Below are 27,898 nucleotides of genomic sequence, written 5' to 3'. Positions count from 1 at the left end.
GTAAACTCCTATCTGCTACATCTGTAAGGAGCACAAAAATACATTCCAAGAACAGCTCTGAATTTTGGACAACCTGAGGTCACAAGACAGCTTCGTACATGGGCCATGACCTGAAAACCCTGAAGGACATTCTAACTGAAACAAGCCAGAGACAAAGAGATACATCCTGAATGACCTCACTCACGTGGGACATCTAGAAACACCAATGTTTCAATGAGTGAAAAGTTGTAATAAAAATAGTAGAATGGTTGGTTCCTGGAACTGGGGTTATGGTGGGGAAGGAGAAAAGGCTGGCAAAGCGTACAGAGTTTTAGTTCAGAGGAATGATTTTTTTCTGGAGCTCTACGCATGTATTGCAAAAGATGATTCACAAACTTAAAAAGTGCAAAAATGGGAGATCCTAAATATTCTCAACACAAAATATCTGAGATAATGGACATGTAATGAAATGAGTCTCATGTAGTGATTTCATAATATAGAAGCACAATAAAACCTGATGTTATACTCTGGTGGACAACTTTTATTTTGTGACTATACCCAGTTAAAAGGAGATAGATGAGACTAAAAAATTCTAAAAGTGTTTTATTATTAGATACACTGTAATATTATAATCACATACAACACATAAGGGTAGATTTTATAATATTGATATTTGGGATTAATCTGTATTATTCTCAGGAATATGATATAAGATAAAGAGGATCTAATAAACAAGGTCTGTTACTTTAATTTTTTCAAACACCTATTTTTAATGATGGTTCTTAAACCTTTTAACAACCCTTTTAGTCCACCATCCACCAGAGATAGTGGAAAAGAAAGGATGGTCGTGGGGTGGGGGTGGGGGTGGGGTGCAGGGAGTGGAACTATTTATAAAGGTTCTTTGGAACAACTCCTGTCTGTGTTGTCTGGAAATTGCTAGTTTAGTTCATAGGTGAGCAGGGGCAGCTAGATCCAAACACTTGCAAACCCTTTACAGCTACACCAGCAGTCCAGTTAAGTAGAATTGAGATAGCAACCATGAATCAGCAGCTGTGGCACAACCTAGCAAAGACAGCCAGGCCCCAGCCTCAGTACAAGTCAGCAAGAGGGACCAGCAAGAATGCCAGGAGAAGTTCTCAGCTGTGCTTCTCTCAGTGAAGTGAAGATCAGTGAAGATGTGAGACCAACAAGCATTGCACATCTAGCTCTATAAGCAAGCCTAGCCCAGCCTCCATCACTGTGCACCAAGTTCTTTTTATATGCCCTCCAAACATCACATATCCTTTATGGGTCTTACCTCTGCTGACATTACTCTGCCAATCAGCCCAAGTCCTTGGAAGTGGCAAGAAACTGCAACACACCACTAGAAGTTTTTTTTGGTACATTTCTTTCAATGGAGTCTCAACAATTGAAGCTCAACTGCAAAATGTAAGGCAGACCAATACATGCATGTAGATAGCAAAGAATTCTTCATCACATGTCCTTTTGTGTACTTACTTTAGCAAGACATCCTTTCTCCTGTGTCTGCTTCAATGAAACATTTCTTCATGAGTCTGCACAAGTCTTTCACTTGTGTCCACTTCAGCTAAATGTCCCTTCACGTGTTTGCCCAGTAAAACACCCTCCAACTAACTTTCCAATGAACCTTTACGTTTTCACTTCACAGGACAATATTAAAATATAGTTTCAAATAAGGTTTTTTTCAAACAAATATAGCAGAAAATACAAATATATAATTTTTATATTCAACTAAATTAAGCAAGGGAATATAGAGGAAAAGAATCTGACTTTAGCAGACTGAGGTTCACTCACCACTGGAGAGTGTGGGGAGAGGGACACAGCTTAGTTATAGTTCCAAGCAGAAGAGATCGACCACATTGGGCTTTTTTGGCCCAGTTTCCTGTGAGGTGGGAGATCCTGTGTGTACTGAATAATGTTTTTTGCAGACAGAATCCTTTTCCTTGACTGAAAGGCTCTTAATATTAAATGAATAAGCCATGCAAGAAGGCCAGCTATAGGTGTCAGCCATGGGTCTCAGCCTTCAAAATTTGGAAGAAGAGCCGAGGCTGGAGAAAGATAGAGGGGGCACTAGAAATGTTTTATAGAGAATTCCATAGTAACTCGCACATATGTAGCCCTATGGGAGGGCAAACAAGAACATTATCACTTCTCTTGTCCTAAGAGAGCCCATCTGAAGGGCTCAGGACTCACAGGAGAGACTTGCCTACCATTTGGTATATTTCTGCAATCCTAGAAGTTTGTGCAGCATTAGTGTGTGTGTGTGTGTGTGTGTGTGTGTGTGTGTGTGTGTGTGTGTGTGTGTTATCTCCTAAAAGTAAAATAAACCATATGTTCTATTCATATTTAGGTTGCCTTTTACAGTTTCTGAAAGCCTTTCATACCCATAATTCCTTCTGGGACTAATAAGAAGCCTATGAAGCAAACACTGCAGGCACAGGGTTTTATATATATATTGTGGATGGAGACATTGAGGTTCAGAAATGTCATATAACCAGTATGTTAGGTTAAAAAAGAGGTAAAGCCTACTTCCGTGAAAGTGTGTTTTGCTTGCCTTATTGAGAGTATATTTTTGCTATATCAGCCAATTTTGTGCCCAAGGGTAGCACTAGACTGGTTGGGTAGAAAAATCCAGAATGTTTGTGACCAGATATTCTCTTCTCAAACTCTATATTTTCAGAATTTCCTCCTTAATTATCCGGGACCCTTGAAAGCACATTGAACAAAATGATATTAACAAAGAAGATTTAAATTTCCTGAAAAAAAAGTTGTTCATTGACTTTTTATTTTATATTGCAGTTCCATATAACACTTCATTACCTTTGTTTGTCTGCTTACAACCCCACCAAATATATATATTTTTAAAAATTCCCATGGTGTCACAGAAATGGTAACATGAGGGGCTGGCAAAGGATGTCTCACAGTCTGTGGGAAGGGAGTGGTCAGGAACAGCAACAGGGTGTAAGGGACAGCACACACGGGAGTATGAGTGACAAGTAACTCTACACATGCTAGATAGGGAATCTACTGCTGAGGTGGGAAATATTTTAAAGTACTACCTTACCTCACTTGGGTCTCTCTTGGTCTAGTGGAAGTGGAAGAGGATGACCCTCTGCCTAGCTCTGGCCCAGGTTAGGATAGACATTTTCAGTAAGTAAGCACAACTGCAGTTTATTGATTTTTTATTATGTGGTTATTTATTTAGGATAGTTAAAACATGTTCCATTTGATGTATATCTCTAAGCTGAACCACAATGACAACTTCAACTTGTGAACAATGAGGGTAGTTCAGAAGGGAGTAAAGTGACTTTTCCAGGAGTTCCGTATAACCAATGAGAAATAACGTTCTTAGTGTAAGCGTTATAGGTTAATGCACATGCGCTAATGCACAGATCTTCTCTGGGACAATGCATCTACTCTATCACTTCTAGAAATCACTGTTGGTTACATGAGGATGACCTAAATGTCAAGATATGACAACCAGTATAAATATACCGTCTGTGTACTCGCAAAAACAAAATGTGATAAAATTAGTCTACACATGTGACTTATTACTGACTTGCTTATACAATATCATAATTGGTTTACAACAACACAGTATAAAACCATCTAAACAACCATGGAATTCCTTTTCTCCAAAAAGCTAATAAATTTGATTACTTAAAATATTTATTACATATGATATACATGTGCCTATGTATATATATTAATATTATATCCCCACAGACTTTTTAAACATATGCTATTTTTTGCTGGGTACAGAACAGTTTGATAATTGCTGAACATGAAATAGTCTCTGCAAAGTAATTTATTAGCACACAGGGGAGGAAATGGGTAAAACCAGTTAAATACTGTCCATAAAGTGTGGGATGCTTCTGGAAGGATACAGGATAGATTTTGGACAAAGATGCAATACTAGTAGCTGTGGAAGATGTGCAGGCTCAGAAGTGTGGTGAATGGGAACTTAGTCATGCTTGGCATTAAGGAGTGAGATTGAAGGTGGTTGTGAGAATATATGTAAAGACCCAAGGGTGCCAAAGTCCATTGTAAGTTGAGGAAAGTCAAGCTAAAGGCACAGGAATATTGAGCTGAAAATGGCTGAAGGTAATGGGTAGTGGTCATAGTATGCTCACTCTTAAGAACCATCTGAAGGTATTTGGACTTGGTCCTTCAAATCATGAGAGTAATTCATCTGTTCAAAAAAGGAATAATTAGATTAGTATTTATCAAGCTCTTGTTTCCTTCAGTGTGGAAAATGGATTATCAGAAAACAAAACATTTGCAAATGTTACTCCATTTTTTTTTCTGTTGTTGTGATTGACACCATGACCAAAAGCAACTTGGGAAGAAAAGGAGTCATGTGGTTACATATCCATCATGTCACAGTCCACCATCAAAGAAGTCAGGGTAGGACTACAGGAAGGAACCTGGAGACAGGAACTGATGCAGAAGCATGAAAAGTGCTGTTAATTGGCCTTCTCCTCATGGATTGCTCATTATGCTTCTTTATATAGCCCAACACCACCTCCAGTTGGCTGGCCGTCATGCTATGTTTAATTTTAAAAATTCCCAGAGATAGCTCAGAGTCCAATCTGATGGAAGTCATTCTTCAACTGAGTTTCCCTCTTCCTAGGTGACTCTAGTTTGTGTCAAGTTGAAAATGAACCAACTGAGTAGAACCAATAAGTGACCTGAAAGATAACTCAAAGCAGTCAAAAGATAAAGACTAGACCATTTGTTCCTGATTAGAAATTGACTTGACCCTTATCAAGAAGGTGAGATCTAGCCAATTAAGGTGATGTGTCACTGAAAGGCCAGCATTTAGTAGGATGAAGATTTCAGGCCAGTATTGGCTACATGGTACATACCAAGAATTTGGTATTCTGTGATTCAAGACCTTATCTCAGATATTCAGATCTATGATAAATAGATGGATGCATGAATGAATAGAAAGATGATAGATGATACATGGTGTGATGTGATGTGATGTGATATGATATGATATAATATGCTATGATATATGGGTGGATAGATGGATGGATGGACAGACAGATACGATGTGATGTGGGGTGATGTGATAAATGGACGGATGGGAAGATAAAGAGAGAGAGAGAGAGAAAGAAAGAAAAAAGATAGATAGATAGATAGATAGATAGATAGATAGATAGATAGATATGATAAATAGACAAGACAAAGAAACAAAAGGAGAAAGACTAACAAGCAGACAGAAAGAGAAAAAGAGAGAGAGAGATTAAAAAGGGAAACCAAAAAGAGGAAAGATTAGGGAAGATTTATCTTAAATATGTGAAAAAGCTGGAAGATATTTTGTAGTAGAAGAAAAATATCAGTGAAAAGAAAATATCAAAAAAAAAAGTATTTTGGGTATGATGAGTAGGTATTTCAGTGCAGCATTATATATGTAGTACATCTCAGAATATAAGTTGGAGCTGTATAGAAGAAAGCCATGAGTCTCAGACCTAGGGGCTTGGATTTGTTTTAAAATACAATAAAAAGTCCGAGATTTTCTTCCCCATATTTGAAAGTTAGAATTTTGAGAATTTAGAAAGATATGGTAGCATACTAAAAATAAAGACATAGAAATGTTGAGTGTTTTTCTAAAGCTATAAATAATTGTATAGAAATGGTCAATAAATGGTGAAGTAGCTGGATGGGTGAGAAAGTGAGTGTTGTACTCTGTCTGCTGTGGCAGAGGGCTACATGCTTCATGTTCTTGGTGCTGGGGACTCTCACCCAGGGCCTGCTGTCTGCATTTACAGCAACGTGTTCTTGGGAGACCAACATCCAACCTAGAACATGAATTTATAGGCTTTCAAAACCACAGAGTGGAAAAAAAAAAAACAGATTGGATAGAGAAATTTACTGAGTGTCCACTACTTTGGTTTTTGTATATAAAACAAATCAAAATCTGATGTTCAAAATTCCATTTCGAAAAGTGATTTAAAGGGAAACTAGAGAATTTCTGTTAGTTTTTAAGATTCTTAAATTATTGGGTAAATTATTTTGACTGTAAATGTAAAGGAGACTATATCTCAAAACTTTAAAAATTAATATTTTCTTCAAATATAAGAGCTTTTAAAAATGTTAAAAATTCAATGGGATCAGAGGCCCTTGGTCCTATGAAGGCTCGAAGTCCCAATGTAGGGGAATGCCAGGACAGGGAAGTGGGAATGGGTGTGTTGGTGAGCAGGAGGAGGGGAGATAGGATAGGGGGTTTTGGAGGGGAAACTAGGAAAGGGGATAACATTTGAGATATAAATAAAGAAAATATCTAATAAAATGTTAAAAATTGTAAGTATTTCAATTTAATTTACTGCAAAGCATGTTAAATTTTAGTAAGGAGAGATTTTCATATTTAGGACAGAAACTTCAAATAAGAACAAAATGTGCTCTCCAACTTTGCTATGTGCTATTTGCATTAAGTAAAGTAAGTGGTTTAAGTAAACTTGTGTGTGCTGGGTAAGAGTGTGTGAATTAATGCACAGGGGTAGTTTGTGCAAATTTGACAGACATGTGGGACAGACACTAGAACTTGCTCTTTGTGGGCATGTTTCCAGTTTTGAGGGCTTCCTCAACTTTTTGGTTGGTACTTTGTATTTTTATATATTTACATGTCTGTGAGGTTTTAATTACTGGTTTATTAAGGAAGTCTTCCAAAATTCTAGTTTTAAGGCAAATTTTTAAGCAAAATATTTTTACTTGTTATTATTAAGCCTAAGAAAGAGAATAGTGCCCAGGAGGACTGAGCATTGGACCATCTTAGTTGAAGTCTTCACGGCGGTGCAGTTCTGAATATCAGCTGTCAGATGGCATGCATTCAAAGTGCTAATGTTGCTTATATTAAAAAAAAAAAAATACCAGGGAAAGAGAAGGAAATCACCCTTTAGATTTTATGCCCTAACAACAGGGAAAGTTGGAAATAGGTTTTCTAGTCTCATTCGTTTGAGACAATAGTTCCACCTAGTGGACATTTGACTTAGAAACAAACCTTTGAATCCAAATGTTAGTTTTCTCTTTGATGGGATCAATATTAAAGGAAAATAATAATAGATATATTATTAACAAGGTAGAAGTCAAAGTTATTAACAGAAAAACAAAAAATTCAGATATTTAGGAATAAGCTGATACTTAGTATAGGTCTGTCTAATTTGTGACTAAAACGAGCCAAAGCCACACAAAAGGCCCAGTGGGACTGTGGCCAGAAACAAACCAACTTGTTTAAAATGTGTCTTGTTTAAAAACTTCATGACAAGATTACTTTTTCATGACTCACTTGGACAGTGTTTATTATTACTGTGTGGACACTAAAGTGTGCTTTAGCAGAGTGGTCAAGTAAGCCTCTTTATCCTGAAACTTAACCTGGTCCAAAGTGAACTATGGAGAAGAAGAAGAAGAAGGAGGAGGAGGAGGAGGAGGAGGAGAAGGAGGAGGAGGAGGAGGAGAAGGAGGAGGAGGAGGATGGGGGGAGGGGGGGAGGAAGAGGAGGAGGAGAAGGAGGAGGAGGAGGAGAAGAAAAAAAAAAGCACTTCACCTCAGATGATCACTGTTCAAACGTTTAAATAAAACACCAACCATGCCAATGATTCCAAACTACTAGCCCAGTTAAAGATTTATATTGGTTCTGTTGAATGTTGTCTGTCTCTAACCATTCTAAAAGTAGACTAAAACCCCGTAGTGTAACTAGAATGCTGGGAGATAGAACCCTGCAGTGACAGGTCTTTTCCCCTGTTTTATTCCACTGTCGGTGTACTTAAAACCTAAACTCTTTATGAATGGTTCTATGAAGCAGACACAGAATTAATTCTATTCTGAAAGATCAAATGGTTAGATTATTATTTACTTCTATTTTGTTTCAAAACCAAAATGACTATACCAGACAAATATTAAAATCTACAGCCTGAGTTCTCATGGCAAGATCTGAAAGACAAATGATGTTTCTTGACTACATTGCTGGACAAAGACAACTCAAGCCATAGCCTACAACCTGACCAGAAGGGACACCCCAGTTTAAGGGGAAAGTTACTGCATCTGTTTTTATATCTTGAGACCAATTCTAGCCTGGGTTTAGGCTTATGAGCTACTGTTTCTCTTAAGGATTCCTATATTTTCAGGCTAACAACAACAACAAATGCAAGCTTACATTCCTAAAAAGTGATATGGTCCTTGAATGTCTTTTCTGTAAGCTTCAAGAGTTAAGGCTGGGGGCTGGAGAGATGGCTCAGCGGTTAAGAGCACTGACTGCTCTTCTGAACAGTCCTGAGTTCAAATCCCAGCAACCACATGGTGGCTCACAACCATCCGTAATGAGATTTGATGCCTTCTTCTGGAGTGTTTGAAGACAGTGTACTTACATATAATAAATAAATAAATCTAAAAAAAAAAAAGAGTTAAGCCTGGTCCTGTCACCGAGATGGACAAGATGTAGCTAGATGAATGTCTTTGTCACTAGTCAGTACCTTTCCACATATGAGCTGCAAGGAAACTGCCATGAATACTCCTGAATCCTGAAAACAGCTCATTGAGTGATTCTGGTAGAAGAGGACTTTGAAAACGAAATGCTACAGATTAGTAAATTGGAAGGTGACGTGGGATCCATGTAAGCAAATAAAATAAAATCCCCAGGAACCAGTAGAATGAGGCAAAGAACAAAATCCAGATGTGACAATGGAGTGAAGAAAACAAGTTGGTTCATAGGAAAAGCTAGTGGTTTAAGTAAGTGGTTTGAGAAATACTACTTACTACTAATGCTGATGGATAGAAATTGCTCTTTTACAGACCAAAGAGGGTACTGGGGATCAAATGCCAGGGCCTCACACAGACTAGTGAAGTATTTTACCATGAAGCTTATCCTGCCCCTAATACCAGCTCCCCCTCCCCCCCATTGTCTCATTTATTGGAAATTTTTACTGAACTATTCTGAAGAACAGAAGTTGTTTTGAGACAAGGTCTCACTGTGTACCTTTGGCGAACCTGGAACTCACAGGCCTCCTGCCTCAGCTCCCAAATGCTGGAATTAATTGTAGGTATGAGCCAGCATGTCCAATGTACTGGATAGTATTATATCAAGTTGACACAAGCTAGCAACATCTCAAAGGAGGAAACCTCAATTAAGAAAAGTCCTTTATTAGATCCAGCTGCTGAACATTTTCTTAATTAGTGATTGATGGAGCTTGGCCCATTGTGTGTGGTACCATCCCTGGGCTAGTGGTACTGGGCTCTGTATGAAAGCAGGCTGAGCCAGCCATGAGGAAAAGGTCAGTAAGTAAGCAGCACTCCGTCATGACCTCTGCATCAGCTCCTGCTTCGAGGCTCTTGCCCTGTTTGAGTTCCTGCTCCGACTTCCTTCAGTGATAAACAGTGATGTGTAAGCAAAAGCCAGATACATCCTTTCCTTTCTCACTTGGTTTGTGTCATGGAATTGCATCACAACAATAGTAACTCTAACTAGGACACCCAGCTGGGACTTGATTTAATCTTAATTTTTTATTATTATAGGCCAGGTCTTCTGTTGTGGCAAACAAGTAGAGATCAGACAAGAATTTGGGTGTAGAGTTGGTTTCTTTTTCCTTCTTTCTTAGTAAGAAACTCTGCTGAGCCTTCTTGCCTCCCCATATTTATTGGTTTTTGCTTGCTTGCTTGCTTGCTTGCTTGCTTGCTTGATGGCTTGCTTGATGGCTTGATGGCTTGCTTGATGGCCTGCTTGCTGTCTGTCTGTCTTGCTTGTTTTACTGTTATGAATAGGATTCTTCTCCTAAGCTTTCTTTTGAATGGCTCATGGTTCATACACAGAAATACCCTGGTTTTCATACTCCCAATTTTGTACTTGGCCACTTTATTTCATTTATTTTTTATTTTTATACTGTTTTGTTGTTGATGATGAGGGTTTAGGGTTTTTTTTTTTTTACATAAACAAGGATATTTCTTTTCTCCTTCCAATTCAAGAGACTTATTTCTTTTTCTGGTCCATTACTTCTGGTATGCCATGAACAGAAGCAAGCCTTGTGGGAACCTTGCTTCCTAGAGCCCTCACTTTGTAGAACCCTCACTTTTTAGAAGCCTCACTTTGGACCGGGCATGGCTTCAGCCACCCCAGTGAAAGCAATATTTCCTGTGATCTTTTGGATGTTGAACCTGCCTGGCATTTTCTGTGTGTGCTGAGATGATCATCAGTTTTTATCTCTTCTTTTGTGCCGTACTATGCTGGTTTACTTGTGATCAAGGAATACGGAGCAGCACCTATTTCAGGAAAAGAATCACAGATACTTTCTTAGCCTGGACTTTTGAGCTGACAAGCAGGGGGCTCTCCTTTGCCTTTTTGTTTGTTTCTGAATCTTCCTTCTTTGCTTCCTTCCATGTGAATGACACCGAAAGAGCAAGACAAGCTAAAGATGATACACAGTGGTTAAATCTCATCACGCAGTAGTCCAGAACCCTGTGAACAGAGTTAAGGGTTGAAGACGAACATGAAGTGAAGGGACTGTTCAAAGGAAAAGCATAATCAAGCAGGGTTTCTTTGAAGGAGGAATTCACTTATTTATTCAGTCATGGATATTTACTGAGGACATGTCATATACCCGAAGCACCTCTTGCAGCCAGCACAGTCCTCTGCAGGATGTGGTTACAGACTGCTACTTCCTGAGTCAGGTCAATAGCAGAGTTTCAGAGCTTTTGTATTAATGTGTCTCTAGCTCACAGTACAGTTGGACCAAGAATGGTGATTGAAGCAACATAGCTTTGGATACAGCAGAAAGCACGGTAGATCCGCTTGCAAGAGAGCCTGGCGTGAGAAAAGGCACTGGGATGGGCTGTGGCATGAGAATTGGGCTTTCAGGTCAGCCCACCTCATACTCAGCCAGACACAAGTTAAACCTCCCTAAGGAGGGGCCACCTACCTTTCTGTATAGTATCCATCCAGAGGTGTAGGTAGGTGACACTGTCTATGTAAAACTGCCTGTCCTTTGGGTTGTGTCATCTTATTATAAATCTGGCCAAGAGCATCCACTTCTAATATTTTGGACAAATGCATGGATTATACCAGAGGCTGGACAGGATATGCAAAGATGACAATGACACAGAGTCAGAGATGGCTCAGTATGTTAAAAGCAAACTGTCCCTGATGTGTTGACTCTTTCCCACAGAGAGAACCTTTGCTAATGTTTTCCATCACAAGGGAGATGTGATGACTTATCTTGGTTGTCTACCTAACAGGATCTGGAGTCACCAAGATCTGTTGAGACATTTACAGAAAGGATTAGCTAAGGAGAATTTTTATTTGAGATAACAGTGTCTTCCTCTAAGTGCTCTAGATCACAAAGAGATCTGAGAAAAGGACAGTGCTTCCTGTCAGGCCTGTCTTTTGATTCCTGATGAGTGAGGTTATCTATCCCTCCTCTTGTGGCTCCCACTTCCATCTCTGCAGACTTTTGCCACCACCTAGTACCTTGGACATTCTAACATAAAGAGTAGTAGCTACCCAGGAATCTTCCAGGCATTCACTGGGTTTCGATCCTTGACATCCAGCTTCATGGACTGAGCAGTAATTGGTGTCTCAGCTTCTCTAGCCTGCAGACACTCATATCAGCCATTCCAGTGAATCCCTTTCATAATGCTCTTCTTGAATCTCTTTCTGTTCTTCTAGACTCTGAATCTAGAGGATGGTGCCAAACAGAAGAGAAGTGATGTAATTAGATATTAAATAGATGGCAGAAAAAGACAAAGAGGCATAAATTAGAGGACAGACTGAAGATCATACAGGTCCTAAAGGCTCAGTCAAGGTGACTGGAGGATATAAAAAGAGCAAAAACCACTGTGAGAACAAAACCAGTTAGAGAGGCTGTGGAATCTCTGCCATTCGAGATTCCATTCAAAGAAGTACTTTAGCTTAGTGATGCAGAAGGAAAAAAAATCTCACAGGTGAAGATTCTTATGACTAAATGTTTAAAACACACACAGGTTTTAAGTTGAGAGGCACTTGAGGAACGATGCCTGCCATACACAGCATGGCCTTCCTGCTTCGTGACTGCCTCCTTTCAGCAGCCCTCCCTTTCCAGAAACAAGATTATGATTAACATGATGAAATGGATTTGACTGTGAACAAGATAATATTAAAAATCAACATGTTTCTACTAACAATAAAGGTTTTAAGAGAAGATTATTTATGTCTCCTGTGCTGTCTGGTTACTGTGCATTTTTTAAAACTGTGAGTTATGGGAAGTGGGAGATGTCTTAGTGAATAGTTCCTTGGTTAAGGATAAGCTTAACCAAGCACAGGTAAGCTCTGCTCTGCTAAATGTGTCCATGAAGGTTTGACTAGTCAGGGTTCTCCAGAGAAACAGAACTGATAGGAGGAATATATACTAACAGAATTTATTAAATAAACTTACATTAAAATAGTAGCTCACCAGAGAGGCTTCTTAAAATAGAGCTCACCTGTCTCAGGGGTGGGGACGGGGTGGGGGTGGGGAGTGCCTCAGTTGTCCTGATCTGAAACTGAAAAACTGAGAGGTTCCTGCAGAGCCACTGGCCTTAGTCAATGATGGGAGTCTGAAACAGTGGTTCTGTTAAGAACAAAGGAATTAGCAGCAACAACAAGGTAAATCTGTTCAAATCAACAGTAGGAAAAAAGTCCAAGCAGCCAAGAGGGAAGGGCAATGGGGAGAAGGCACATAACCTTCCTGCTGCCATAACCATTTTTATCTGGACTGCTACCAAATGGTGTTGCCACACTTGGGGGCAGGGGCTCTTTCCACATCCATTAAAGTAATTGGAACAGTTCATGTGAGGCTCCTTACTCAAGTAATTCTACTTTGGGCAAAGTTGGCATTAAAGTAACCATCACAGAGAGACATTGTCAAAACGTGTTGCTAAACTGCTCGAACTGAGTTTGTAATCCAAATTCTGTGCTGTGGCCTAAGAGTTTGTAATTCTAGAAAGGCCCTAGGTGGGTTTGCTACTGCTGGTGATCATTTTGAGACTAGCATTTGTAAACTATAATGTTGTGCTTCACTACAATGATGAAGCCATTACTGAAATGGCAACGTTACAGCTTGTGATGAAGTCACTGAGTTAATGTGTGGACCTCTCTGCTTCTGAGATAGACAACTTTGCCCAGACCACTCACCAAAGATGTCCGGTGCAAAACGGGTTAGCTGCAGCAGCATTTAAGTCTTGTCTTGCAGAGGCAGATATCTGACTGTAGTGTTAGGTAAGACTGACTAGGCTATGCCAAATAAAGGAAAGACTTGTTGGAAATATGGACTGGCTTCGTTCGTCTATTAAATAATGGCAAGATTCTTGATGGTGAGTTTGAAGACCTTCATGTGCCCCAACATAAACAAATCACTGTGAAATTTGCCTGCACAATCTTTGGACAAAACACTTTATATTTGAAGAAAAAAAAATAAGACAAGGACAAAGGACAAGGACAAGGACAAAAGGAACAGGAAGAATAGACTTCCTGGTGATGTCACAACTCGTCTGAGAGCCATATGGATTCTTTTCAAATCAAAAGAATCAGCACCACAAGTCAGCAAGCTACCCTGGGCTATGCTTTATTTAAACACCTCTTGGTTAAATGGCTTATGTAGTTCCAAATGAATCACTGAGTTCAATGGAAACAGAACTCCTACAGCTGTTCCTCCCGTTTTGACTGCCAAACATACCTCTTCAGTAAATAAGTTTTACCCAATGAAGTAATAGTCAGCCCAGGACTTAGTACAATAAGCTAGTTAGCTGAAGGGGTTTCTGATATGTCTCTCCTCTGATTTGTCTCAGAATGATCTCTGATTTGAACATTCTATATTACTCATAGGTTGTCACAATAACATAAATCCACAAGCTATTTTGGGAAAGCAGTAAGTGATGGGTCCTACTTCAAATGGAATAAGTTTCTTATAACACAGCTATTCTGAAAAGGAGAACAGTGGTTCTGAAAATAAAACTGTGTAGGCACTGCATAAATACCATAGGAAACATTGCAGAATCTTATTAGGAATGCTGTTGGAAGTAGCTGTGCTGGGAGGGTGGAGTTCACCCTTCAAGTTTCTTTAAGAGGAAGGTTGGAACTATTGAGTTAGCGCTCAGCTCCTCTCATTAAAAGGGACTTAAATGAAGACTCCTGACTGAGAAAGGGAGGCTAGGCTGGCTGGGTGAGGGAGGCGTCTGCTAACAAGCCTGGTATGGGGGCTCACACAGAGAACCAGCACAATTGACTCCCTTTGTTGTTTTCACGTGGACGGATGTATAGGGGAGAAGGCCCTGATGGGTTAGTTAAGGATATCCCTAGAAAAGGAGCCAGATGGTATAATAAAGCCTAGCCCAGATCAATGTGACATGGCCTCTGCAGCACCTTTTAGTATGGCTCTCACTGGGAGAAAAAAAGAAATCTGTTTGTTCCCCTTGCAGTTATATGCTATGTTCATGTGGTGTGAATGTCTTGAATGTGCCCATATAAATGCAAAAGGCTAAGGCCAGTGCAGAGCATTATTTGACTGTACACACACAAAGAGACTTCAATTAGGCCTCCTCCAGGATATCAGGATTTTAATGGTGCCATTGTTTATTCTGCATATCAGGCCAATCTAGGTAGCCACAGATAATCTGATGAAGAAAGATTGACTAGAATTCTTTTATGCCCAAACTGTGAGTTAGACCACTTTGAGTTCTTAGCAGCTGCGCTTTCCAAATGTGAAGGATCAGCTGGTCCCAGTGGTTAGTTTCCTGTTTACTTTGCCTTTAGAGGGTACACACATTGGTTCTTGTAGTTCAGCTCAGGGAGAAGGTCAGATTCAAACAGGAATAGTCCTGATTATAGGAACATTCTCAAGAAGGGAGTCTTAAAACATCTTAGAGACAAGACATTTGATTCTTACTTTTAGAGCATATACCATCTTGGAAACGCTTCAGTACCAGAAAAACTGAACCTAGAGACAAGATTACAGCAGGCTGAGGGTCTCATGACCAGAAGTAACACAGACATTGATGAGAGTGGCAGCTCATTTTTGAAATCCCTTAGTGTCTGTGGCCTTGAAAGCATTCCTTAAGGATTTTGTTAAGTGTAATAAAGCAGGACAACTGACTTCGCAAAATCTTAGTTATCAACAGTAAAACGTCATCAGTTCTTCAAATTTTCCAAATAAAAATCTTGATACATATTTGGCCTCTGTACTGCAATGTATCTCCTTAACCTCAGTATGTAAAGTTCACAGAGTTAATGACAATTTATTTATGGCATCCTAGTGGTTTTGTTGGGTAGTATTTTGTTCAAACTTTCAATGTATTTCTTGTGTGATTTTAAATACATTTCAACTGTCAAATGCAAAACTGATTGTCAAGGTTATTGATTTAAATTTGTCTTAGAGTCCTTAAAATGTCTCATTAGTCTTGGTATAACTGTATGCTTCTTTTCATAGAAAAAGCATCGAGTCTTAAAAGTTACAGAACCATGCCCAGTTAGTCTACTTCTCACCACCAGTGTACTAGTACCAAGCTTTTTTCTAAGTCCACACCAACCTAATCACCTATAACCATCATCATTAATAAGAAAATGCAATTCAAAAGATGAAAAGATTTCAAAATACTGAGGTACAAGAAGTAATATTTTGTATAGATAAGATACTGTAAAGAATAAAAATAAAGAAATAAAAAGAAAGATCTTTGAAAATAAAACCTGACTCAGTCTCATGGTGTGGATCCAAGGTCCGCAAAGGTCTTTTTTTCTACTCTACTCAGCCTTCCTGTCTGGTCCATCTCCATTCCTTTAACAAACTTTCTGTCCAGGACCTCCAGTGTCCAGATTGGGATAGAATGCTGGTAATCAGTTTTTATTTCCCTTCCTGTCTTCTGTTCTAGTCTCTTCAGACTCACTTTCAGTCCTGCTGCAGCCTGCCTAGGGGATCCCCTCCTCCCACTTTCCATGAACTCAACCTCTTGGCACAGATCCAGAGGGCCTCCTTCCTCCCAGCTTTCTTCAACTGCCCCTCTCAGCCTTTTCTCCTACACCATTTCTATTCCTTTATGTCATTCACCTAACAGTGTAAGCACATTCACACTTTACCAGAGACCCCAGAGCCATCATATTTGCCTAGAATCCAGAGTTTTCAACAACAACCAAAGAATGGGACAATAGTCCAAGAAAGACAAAAACAGAAATTGATACCAATGAACACCTCCACATGCCTTGGTCCCAAAGAAAAACACAAACATAACTAGGAAAGAAAATATGCCACCTCTAGAAGCCAGTAAGTAAATAGAGCCTTAGAAATGGAATTTAGCTGAACTATAAGATAAGGTATTAAAAGTAACAATTATGAATATGAAATCCTTAAAGAGGATATAGAAAAATGCCTCAATGAAGACTATTAAAATACAGTGTAATGAAATAATAAAAATGTTTTAAGACATGAACATAGAAATAGAATCACTAAAGAAATGCAAATTGAAATAAAACTGAAGTAAAAAACTCAGGATATGAAACAAATACCTCAACAACAGATCAACAGAAGTGGTAGAGAGAATTTCAGGAATTGAAGACAAGATAGAAGTGGTTAGCTCACTGAAAATGTTAAACCTAAAAAAAGTCCAGGCATAAAACATACAGGAAATCTGGTGTGTTATGAAAAATCCAAACCTATAACTAACAGAGATAGAGGAATGAGGAGAAACACATATCAAAGGCACAGAAAATATTTTTAACAGAATCATAGAATAAAAATTCCCCAATATAAAGAAACAGGTACGTATCAAGGTACAAGAACCATATATAACATCAAACAGACAAGACCAGAAAAAAATTTCCCCCCACACATAATAATGAAAGCATTAAATGTATGAACATGAACAACAACAACAATGACAAACAAGACAAACCAAACCAAACCAAACGAAAACAGAAACCTAAAAGCTACAATGGAAAAAGACCAAGTCACATATAAAGGCGGGACTACTAGAATAACTCTTGACTTTTAAATGGGAACTCTGAAAGTCAGAAGAGCCTGGACAACTGTTCTACTAGCTCTGAGGGACCAGAGATGCCAGCACACAATACCCAGTAAACTTAACAATCAAGATTAACAGAAAAAGAAAATGTTCAACAATAAAAACAAATTTAAGCAATTTCTACTTACAAATCAAGCTCTATACATGCCTTAGAAGGAAAAGTTTAGTCTAAAGAAATTAACTAGACCAATAGAGACACAAAGAATAAATAATTCAAAAACAATAAATCAAAAGAAGGAGAAAATACCCACATCAGAGCAACTAATAACAGGAATAATAATAATAAAAGAAAGCACTGTTTACTAATAACTCTCAATGTTAATAGTCTCAATTACCCAAGCAAAAACACAGAGAGTAAAATACTGGGTTAGAAAACAAAATCTATCTTTCTGCTGCATCCATGAAACACATCTCACTATCATCTTGATTTAAAATTGTGGAAAAAGATATTCCAAGCAAATAGACCTAAGAACCAAATATAGTTACTTTAATATCTGAAAAATAGACTTCAAATAAAAGTAATCAAAGGAGATAGGAAGGATACAATATACTCATTAAAGGAAAAAAATCACAAAGAAGATATAATTCTAAACATTTATGAACCAAACACAAGAGTACCCAAGTTCATAAGAGCAAACTACTGTAGCTAAAAATCACACACTGATTGGTTGCTGTCAGTGCACTACTCTTGCCAATAGACAGATCCTCCAAACAAAAACTAAACAGAAAAATGCTAGAGCTAAATGATGTCATAAATCACATGGACCTGGCTGATATCTACAGAATATTTCATGAAAACACTAAAGAATATACTTTCTTTTTAGCATCTCATGGTTCTTTCTCCAATATAGAGCATATATTACGACAAATATAAGAAAATTGAAATAATACCCTGTATTCTCTCTGACAACCATGGATTACAGCTGATATCAACAATAATAGAAACATTTAAAAAGTATACAAACTCATGGAAACTAAATGAAAATTGGATCAAAAAAATCAAGAAGGAATTAAAAGATTTTTTTAGACTTGAATAAGAGTAAATATACAACATACCTGAACCTATAAGACATAATGAAGGTAATTTTTAAAGGTAAGTTCTTTACACTAAGTGCCAACAACAAAAAGACTGAAGAACTATTATATTAGTAACTTAATGATATGAAAACTCCAGAGAAACAAGAATAAATAGTACCCAACAGAGTAGACAAAAAGAAATAACCAAATTTAGCACTGACACTAATGAAACAATAACAACAAACACAATGAAACAAACAGTTAATTTTTTGAAAAAAAATCAATAACTCTAAGCCAAATTAACCTAAAGACACAGAGAGAAGTTATGATTAATAAGATTAGAGATGAACTGGAACATTACAAGAGACACAAGGAAACTCAGAGAACCAAAGGATATACTTTAAAAATTTGTATTCCACCAAACTGGAAAACTAAACAGAAATGGATGAATTTATTGATATAAACAACCTAATTAAGGTAAATCAAGACAAAATAAGCAATTTACACAGAGCTATGACCCCTAGAAAAATAGAAGCAGTAATTACAAATCTCCCAACCAAAAGAAGTCCAGGGCTAGGTAGAATCAGTGTAGAACTCTAGCAGACCATCAAAGAAGAGTTAATGTCAATTCTCCTCAAATGATTCTGCAAAATAGAAAATAAAGCAATGTGTCCTAATTCTTTTTACAAACCCACTATTTCTATGATAACAAAACCACATAAAGATCTAACCAAAAAAGAAAATTATACATCAGCATCCAATCAAAACAAAGATGCAGAAATTCTTAATAAAATACTTGTAATCCAAATCTAAGAACACATCAAGAAGATGATTAACTTGGCTTCATTCCAGAGACAAAGGGATGCTAAGTCCAGGTTGGCTATGACAAGAATCATGTGACATGGTTCCTGCCCCTGGAACAGAGCCACAAGGGTGTGGGCCTCTATAAGTGCTGATAGTTGCTGTGGGCAGAAGGCTTGTTTGTGTATGGGGAATATTCTCCCAGCCAAGATTATCAGAGACTATTTTCCCTGCCAAGGTTAACTAATTATAATTAGAATCAGCATGAGTCCAGGAGTTGAGAGTTGTTCTATTTCTCAGCAAAATAGTAAACATAGAGAGACCTTTAAGACCTTAAGGCTGTGGGAAAGAACTCTGAAAACAGGAGTTCAAAAATATATAATTTTCAATTATGTAAAATATAAGAATGCAATATGAATTGTATAAGGAGCTTCACAAATCTAAAAGAATAGAGGGTGCTGCCTTATGAGTCAGCTTGTCAGAAAGATACTAAGGAAGGAGATAAAGAGATTTAGGGAGCAGTGATCACAAGACAAGTTTCCACCCAGCTAAGATTTTTGTTTGTGGTACAAAAGCAGGCAGCTTTCTGAGTTCAAGGTCAACCTGAGTCAGCTGGAGTTTAGTTCCAGGTCCATGTGTGGTAGGAATGATAATTTCAGGCAGGGTCCCACCCAGCTAGCTTATTGTTTATGTTTAACAAAGGCAGGCACATCTCTGAATTCTTTTGCAAGGTTAAAAAAAATGTGCTTATGGTCTCCTTTTAAGAGTTAAGGGACTGGGGATGTGAGACAATGATTCATGTGATAATCAAAAGAGAACCTGGGGTAAAGACTGAATTGATATGTAAATAAAAGACTGGGATTATGATCTCTAAGAGCTATCCAAAGGGTTTTTAGAATTGAAAAAACAAACAAACTGACTCACAGAAAGCTGTCTGAAAATCTCCAGAGAAACCTGACTTGAGAGAGAACAAAATGGAAAGCTGCCTCCAGCTGAATATAGGCTTGTAACCTACAATTTGACTCAAGTCTGTGTTTTACAGCTCCCAGACACCCCTTCCTCAGAACCCCTCTCCAAGCCAAGCCAAGGCTGGTCTTTGGCAAAGGGATAGTTCAATATATGTAAATCAATCAATAATCAATGAAGTTAAGCTACCACATAAACAGATTGAAAAACAAAAACCACATGATCATCTCATTAGATGAAGAAAAAGCCTTCCACAATGCTACTTCCCTTCATGATAAAAATCCTGAAGACATAGGCTGAAGAGATGGCTCAGAGGTTAAGAGCACTAGCTGCTCTTCCAGAAGTCTGAGTTCAGTTCCCAGCAACTGCATATTAGCTCATAACCATCTAGTGTGTGTATGTGTGTGTGTGTGTGTGTGTGTATGGTATATATACATATATATATATATATATATATATATATATATATATATATATATATACATATATACATATATATATATATATGCATGCTATGCATGAAGAGCATGCATATATGTGCATGCATATATATATATATATATATATATATATATATATATATATATTCTGAAAGACCCACAACGTGAGGACTCCCCACGTTTGACTCAGGAGAGGCAACACCCCAAATCACTCATGAGAAACAGTCTTGCTTCAAACTGCAAGAGGACTTTTAATTCAAGAGCGCTCTCTGGCCCACGGTCATACACCACGCAGGTGTAGAGGACCTTGGTGCCCTGAGTAGCTGGGTAAGTGGGTATTTAAAGGAAGATACCACAATTCAAGGAGGTAGGGAGGGCTTTGTTGGAAAATACCAAAGATATACAGGTATATAACCCAGGTATACAGAGCCTGCAGAAGCCAGCGGTGCCCAAGAATTCTCTTACTTGCCTTAGTGTAATTGGGGTGGGGATCTGAGTTACAGTCTTTTTTCTGGCTTTCTTTAGCCACTGCTTCCCATCTTGAAGGGTGTATCCCAAATAAGTAACTTCAGTCTGACACAGCTGAGCCTTTTTAGCTGAGGCTCTGTCTTCTGTTGACCAGGTTTCTAGGTCCTGTCTTTTTTTCTCTCTCTCCTATCACTGGGGCCAAAATTTTAGTCAAATTTCTCTCTTGTCTATGATCCCTCCTGTCTTCTCTTTCTTCTGCCTCCCACCTCTCTCTCTCTCTCTCTCTCTCTCTCTCTCTCTCTCTCTCTCTCTCTCTCTCTCTCGTAATAAGCTTTCTCTGCCTCTTTCACTAGATCGTGTAACTGTCTCCCTTCTGTAATACACCTTCTAATCTCTGAAGTTTCTTTCTGATATCGGGGGCCAACTGCCTTATGAAGGCCAGGGCCACTGAGGCCTTCTGGGCTTCTGAGGTAAGATCAAAGGGAGTGAAACGCCTGAAGGCTTCCATAAGCCTTTCAAGGAACACTGAGGGTGGTTCGCTCGGCCCCTGCATTACCTCTTACCTTAGCCAAATTAGTGGGCCCGTCTTGAGTTACCTTGGAGACCAGAGCCTGGTGATAGATTTTCAAGCTCTCCCTACCTTCGGCCATGTTGCAGTCCCAACTTGGGGGCGAGTTAAAGGGAATCCCATGTTGATCTCATTTTGTAGCTGTGTAGGCTGCCTGTTGGCTCCCAGGCTATTTTTCTAGCCTCTAACAGAATTTTCTCTCGCTCTTTGGTTGTGAAGAGCATCTGCAACAGTTGTTGACAATTATCCCAAGTAGGCTGATGAGAGAACATAAGGAACTCCACCAACCCTGTGAGGTATTGGGGATCCTCTGAGAAAGGGGGTGGTTAGTTTTCCAGTTATAAAGATCAGCAGAGGAAAATGACCAGTACTGAAGGGTTTGAAGTTTGGGCAGGTCCACCAGAGTCCCCGGACTCTGCACTCTGAGGCTCCATGTACCCACAGTGGTCTGTCTCTCGTTGCCCCGAGGGGTTCGGGGTTCCCCCAGCAGCTGGGGTTGAGGCTATGGATAAGGGGGAGGTAGTGGACTAGGCCACTCAGGAGGCTTCATAGATTTTTGAGGAGACGATAGATTTAGCTGTTGGCTCTGATTCAGGAGAAGCCTTCAATTTCTCTTGTTACACGAGAATACAACCACAATTTTGGGAAGCAAAACCCAATTTTAACAGTGTAAACAATCTATTTTCTTTAAAAATCAACACCAAAAATATTATTTGTTACAAAGTTTGGCTGCCTGTTCCTGCACACAAACGCAAGAAGGTGTAGCCGCCAATACCTCAAAAAGACACTGCCCTAAATCCTATCTTTTATAAGTCTGGTTTCTAGGGTAAGAATTATATAGAATATTACCCAATTCAGGCATATCTTTAGAGACCTGTTTCCATGGGTTGGCTCATGCCACATGTTGTAGTTCTAAATTACTCTAACCCAGAGTTACGAGTTTTAATCCAACTTTTTGCTACCAATGTTACAAATTTTTAATCATAACCAATAACTTATGAGCCAATAATCTATAACCAAGACATATAAAACATATTTATATCTTTGGAACTATTCAGAAACAAAAATGAAATGGCCGTATACATTTGCTTATTTAAACCAAACAAAATTCTTAATTTTTCTAGCTGTAATTTCCAGAGAGGAGCACCTTGTCACCCGATGAATCTAATAATCACAAGCACAGAGATTTTTGTAGGAAAGACAGCCATCAGTTACCTTACCATAGAACTTGAGAAGCTGCTGGTCTCTTTAAGAGCAGCGTTTACAATCAGCTCCTAGCAGGGCTTCTCCAGCCACACTAGACTCCTAACTACAGGTGCAGGGCTCCAAAGGCCAATTGATACTGCCTATCCCATAACAAAAATCACAAAAAAACAGAAACGAAACAAAGACCAAGACACTAGTACATCCTGACGGGGGTCAGATTCCACATCGACCTCCTTCCTGATGGGGTCGGATTCCATGCCAACCCCCTTCTACCCATGGAACGCCTTCCAGGGTTGCAGCCTGTGGGCCTCCTAGCACATCTGCCAACCACAGTACTCCAGTCCTTACGGCAAGGATAGCTGCAAATACAAACCTCGCGAGTTTCAGAAAACCACATTGTGTACAAACACCATCCTCAGCTTCCACCTAGATGACCAGAACCAGAGAAACCAAACTCAGGCAGATCCAAACTCAGGCTGATCAGTATAAACTCAGACAGATCAGAATCCAAAACTCAGGCTGATCAGTATCTAAACTCAGGTGGATCCAAACTCAGACTGCGCCATGCTTCAGAAACATAAGACGAGACACAAACAACCCAACACAACAAGCACATGTTCTCATGTTCGTTTCAGAAAACAGACTCTTAAAACAGAGACACTGGCTGGCACACACACAAAAGGAGATCACCCTACCTCCAAGTCAGTTCTCGGGTGTGAGGGGTGGTCGCATTTCCTGGCCAACGCACCAAATGAAAGACCCACAATGTGAGGACTCCCCAACGTTCTGACTCAGGAGAGGCAACACCCCAAATCACTCACGAGAAATGGTCTTGCTGCAAACTGCAAGAGGACTTTTAAATTAAGAACACTCTCAGGCCCATGGTCATACACCATGCAGGGGTAGAGGACCGTGGCACCCCGAGTAGCTGGGTAAGGGATTATTTAAAGGAAGATACCACAACTCAAGGAGGTGGGGAGGACGTTGTTGGAAAATAACAAAGATACCAATTAAGAGTCACAAGGAAGTGCAAAGTCACAAGAGTCACAAGGGTCACAAGGAATACCTGGTAATTGTGCGGGTTATTTCTCAAGACAGTTTCTAAGAGCCCCTAAAAATAGCACATTTGTATAGTGGGTTCCAGCAATGGTCAGGGTGGGTTAGGCTGACTTTCTTTGAATGAACAGTCCTTGGACCCCAGAAGAGGGTGGGTTGAGGAATGTCGCTATCTGTTTTGTGATTAGCATACAGAGCATTGAGTCACAGAGGTCACATTCCCAAGCCTGGGCCTAAAGGCCTAGAATTTTGCTTTTATTATTTTTCAATTCATATATACACATATGAATATATATATATACATATTTATATATGTGTATATATATATACATATATATGTATATTCATGTCTATAGGTGGGAGTGTGTGATGTATGGAGTGTGTGGGTGCATGATGACAAATAGTTCCTCTCCTATGAGATCACAAAGACAGGAAGTGTAACTGTCTATGGTGGTTTAGTTTTTGCCAATTTGACACAAACTGGAGTCACCTGGGGAGAAAGAACCTCAATTCAGAGAATGCCTCCATCAGATTGGCTTGTGGGCACGGATTTGGGAAGTTTTCTTGATTACTGGTTGTGGAAGGGCACAGCCCACTCTGAAAAGTGCTACAAATGATTGGATGGTCTTGGATTATATAAGAAAGCAAACTGAGCAAACCATGGGGAGCAAGGCAGTAGGCAGTGTTTCTTTATGTTCCCTACTTCAGTTTCTGCATCTAGGTTTTTGTTTGGAGATCCTGCTCTCCTTCCCTGAATGAACTATTACCTATAAATTTAATAAACCCCTTTCTTCTTCAGTTTGCTTTGGTTAGCGCTTTATCATAGCAACAGAGAAGTAAACTTAATACTGTATTCTTCATAGTAGCTTCCTGTCTTGGGGCAGAAAATGGGAAAATGAACACAATGAAAGAAACACAGGCATAAGAAACGATCTGAACTATGTGAATGGGACATGAGCAGTTGCGTCGAGAAAGAAGACTCGGTGTAGCAGCTGCACTTTTAATGCTACAGAATCTAGAGACTCTAACCATGAGGATTTCAGCAAGATAGGAGAGAAATGACAAAAACAAATAGACAGAAAAGTAACAATGAGACCCTTAAGTTGGGGAGATTTTGGGCTGGTAACTGCCCTGTCCTTTCCAAATGTGGATCTACCCACGTGCAGTGCAAGAGGGCAGTCATTTAAAAGAATTAAGAGGTTATGTAAGTCATGACAGCTGGAGTGACTGTTTCACTGCCATTTCTATTACCTACGATATATATTTTATATCTGATTGTACTACGACAGACCTCTGATAAAAATGTTTGAAGTCAAAAGCAACAACATACCCATTCTTGGGGTATCTCATACACTTTGTGCACATTTCTTTCCTCACATCATCTAAATAAGACATTTCTTTTAACTCAGGATATAACTTAATAATTCTGTATAATGTAGTATTTTTTCTAAATATTTTTTTTCAGAACTATGATCCTATGATAGAATTAATGAAAACCAAATGCATCAACACAGAGAGCATAACTTTCTGGTGTAGACTAGAAAGCAGAGCTGTGGCATCCACACACCTGGGCTTCCCCCTCTGAGGTTGTCTCAGGAAAGATACCCGAGCCTCTGTAAGTTTCAGATCAATCAGCCATCACAAAAACATAATTATATATTTTTTCTTTGTCTTTCCTTTTTTTCTTCTTTTTTCTTTTTTTCTGGTATCAGAGCTCAGTGAACACAGTACAAAATAGAAAATAAAGCCTAAAACCAATGAAGCAAAATAAAGCCATCGAGGAGGAGGCATGGCTGACCTATGCCCTGGATGTTACCAGACCTGCAGTTTCCTTCTAAACTTATGTAACAACCAAAACAAAGTGAACACATGTTTCTCTTCATGTGATATCTTCAAGTCAAAGATCAAATTCTCCATGATCATCCAGACTCTTGAAGTATGCCTGCTTTTAAGTTTCCTTCCTCAGACAGGCATCATGACCTCTGTTCCTTTGAAAGCCATACAGCTATTGCTCACTAATGCCCACAAACTCTGTGTCAAAAATAAAACAGACCCACAGAGGAGAGTCTGAACCTTATTATGATTCCGGGCAGAGATGTCTCCAGACATGTTATGGGGAAAAGGACATAAGAATGAGGGGTTGAAATCTCTCTGGTAACAGAGTCTGAATGAAAAAATAAAAAAGAGTCTGGGATGAAAAATGATATTAGTCCTTTTTAACTATTCTCCACCTAGGTTAACATTTATGCATTCTTCCAGTGTTTGGCACCTTGTTAATAGAATAGGGGCAGTTTGAATAGACAAACCATGTATTTTTGCTGCAGACATTAGCTACTGGCCTGGGAAGAGTGTACATTTTAAAAAATTCTATAAGCACATCTTGTTTCATAAACTTAATTTAGCAGGAGTAACAGACATTACAATGATTTTGTTAGCAATCTGAAGAAACTGAAAATTCCAATATGTAGAATGTCTTCCTAGAGCTGACAGTTGTTTTTCTGACTTAAAGTGATAGCCAAGGATGACTTATCTTTCCGATAAATAGCTGCATAAACAAAGGACTTGGGAGCAAATGTCGCAGGGTCATTCTGCTTCTCTTAAGGGTTAAGTTACACCATAGATAAAGACTGAAGGGGAAATGTTCAGTTTCCTGGGACTTTTTTACCTTCTCATTATGCAGTGTGTACCCACAAATTAAAACAAAAATAGTTTGAGTTAGACAAGCTGCATAATTATGGAAGCGAAGATAGATAGATCCGGTAGTTTTATTTGCACATGTTTGCTGGATGTTATTGGTTCTATTTAGGTTCATCTAGAAGTGTTAGATATGTGCAGTTCTCGCACTCTTGTCAGGAACATTCATCCTTACAAACAGAAACTCAAGTTGACATGAGCAAAATCTTACAGAAGATGAACTTAATGCTTTTAAAACTGCTGGCTTTTTAAGAAATCTGTTAGGTTACTTTGCAATTCAACTGCAATAAAATGTATAGATGTGTTATTTTTATGTTAGTAAGTTCAAAATGTCATAGTCAAATTTCTTCAACCATTGCTCAAATTCACAGGCTGGCAAAAACACAGAACCTCAAAGGCTGTTTTTGGCAATTCTGGCTGACTACATATAGACAGAAGGTGGCCGTCACCATCCTGTCAGGACAGTTCCTTTTCATTATGTATGTTACCAAAAGATGAAAGAGGCTCATAACTTCTGACAAGCATAAAATGATCCACTGGAAGGGCAATTTCATGTTTGTCATTTTATTTAGTTTGACTCACTCTTTTTAGTCAGGGGAGTGTGTAGGTCTTTTGATTGTCTATTAAAATTCATGTAGTTTCAGTTCAATAATAATGAACTTGTCACCTAGTCCAACTGTCAAACCACTGAAGAATTAACTTAGCCATTATAGAAAAAAGTTTTCTTCCAGGGACTACACGGTGTATTACTAATTTTTTGAGATGCAGAATTGGCTTATGTGGTATTTGTGTTGCAACCCAGGCTGGCCTTGAAATCATTACAATCTTCCTGCAGCAACTTCTCATGGAATTATAAGAGGCACCACTGTGCCTGGCTTAAGAACTGTACATTCTCAAAAGTATATAATGTCACAGCACCAGAGCTGGAGTCATCTCCATCCTGGAGGCATCTTCCCAAAGCCATCAGTAGTTAGTTGAGGAGAGCTGTGAGGAGGAGCATGTAATCATGTCCTGTGTCATTTGAGAAGAGAAGCCCGATTTGTCTGTAGAGTTCTACTGGGTCCCAGTGGTCCTGACTGAGACCACTATGAGGTTTCCCCTATGAGGGTCACAGAGAAGGTAACTGGGAGCAGATCTCGAAGGAGAACGTTCACAGATGTCCTGAAGCAGCAAAGCGGTCACAGCTGAGAGCTCACAACCCTCTGCTCTTCTCTGCTAACGTAATGCTACAGGTCGGTTTTCCTTTCTGAGGAGAAACCTATGAAAGAAAATGATTCAGATTAAACTTTTTAAAATTTCCTTTCTCTTCTGGCTCATGGATAAATACTGTACATTTCTGAGTTGGCAAAATGGAGTTCTAATCATGAATTCCTCACATGCTTTCAAAGGTGAAAAATTGTCATTGTTTCAAGTGCCACCATATGCTTACCACTGGGGGTAATCACTTGTGGGAGAATTTTAGATATGAATGGGGAGAAATATTCTACTTGGAATTCTCATTCTTACAGGCATTCCGATGGCTTGGGCGTTTGCTTGTAAAAGTAAGTCATTTTTACTGTTATCAGTCAGGCTCACCTCAACCCTCAAAGAAAGAGCACTTGCCAAGTAAATACAAAAGTTAATGGTTAAATGCTATATAAGTGTCTATAATCTAGCACTGGAGATGCTAAGG

At 39.0% G+C, this 27,898-nt stretch overlaps 1 protein-coding gene across 1 annotated transcript in view; it reads right to left on the bottom strand.

Annotated features, from left to right (window-relative positions):
• Positions 1 to 24,520: 24,520 nt before the first annotated feature.
• The window catches only part of Tnip3 (TNFAIP3 interacting protein 3), a 43,643-nt gene continuing 40,265 nt past the window's right edge, over positions 24,521 to 27,898 (bottom strand). The window contains exon 8 of the mRNA NM_001001495.2: positions 24,521 to 27,484. Coding sequence (NP_001001495.2) covers positions 27,453 to 27,484 — 32 coding nt within the window. The 3' untranslated portion in view covers positions 24,521 to 27,452. The remainder of the gene's footprint in view (positions 27,485 to 27,898) is intronic.

This window comes from Mus musculus, chromosome 6, assembly GCF_000001635.26.
Source record: "Mus musculus strain C57BL/6J chromosome 6, GRCm38.p6 C57BL/6J".
Taxonomy (NCBI): Eukaryota; Metazoa; Chordata; class Mammalia; order Rodentia; family Muridae; genus Mus; species Mus musculus.
The sequence above is the reverse complement of the archived record's forward strand: the minus strand, read 5'-3'. Positions and strand labels throughout refer to the sequence as shown.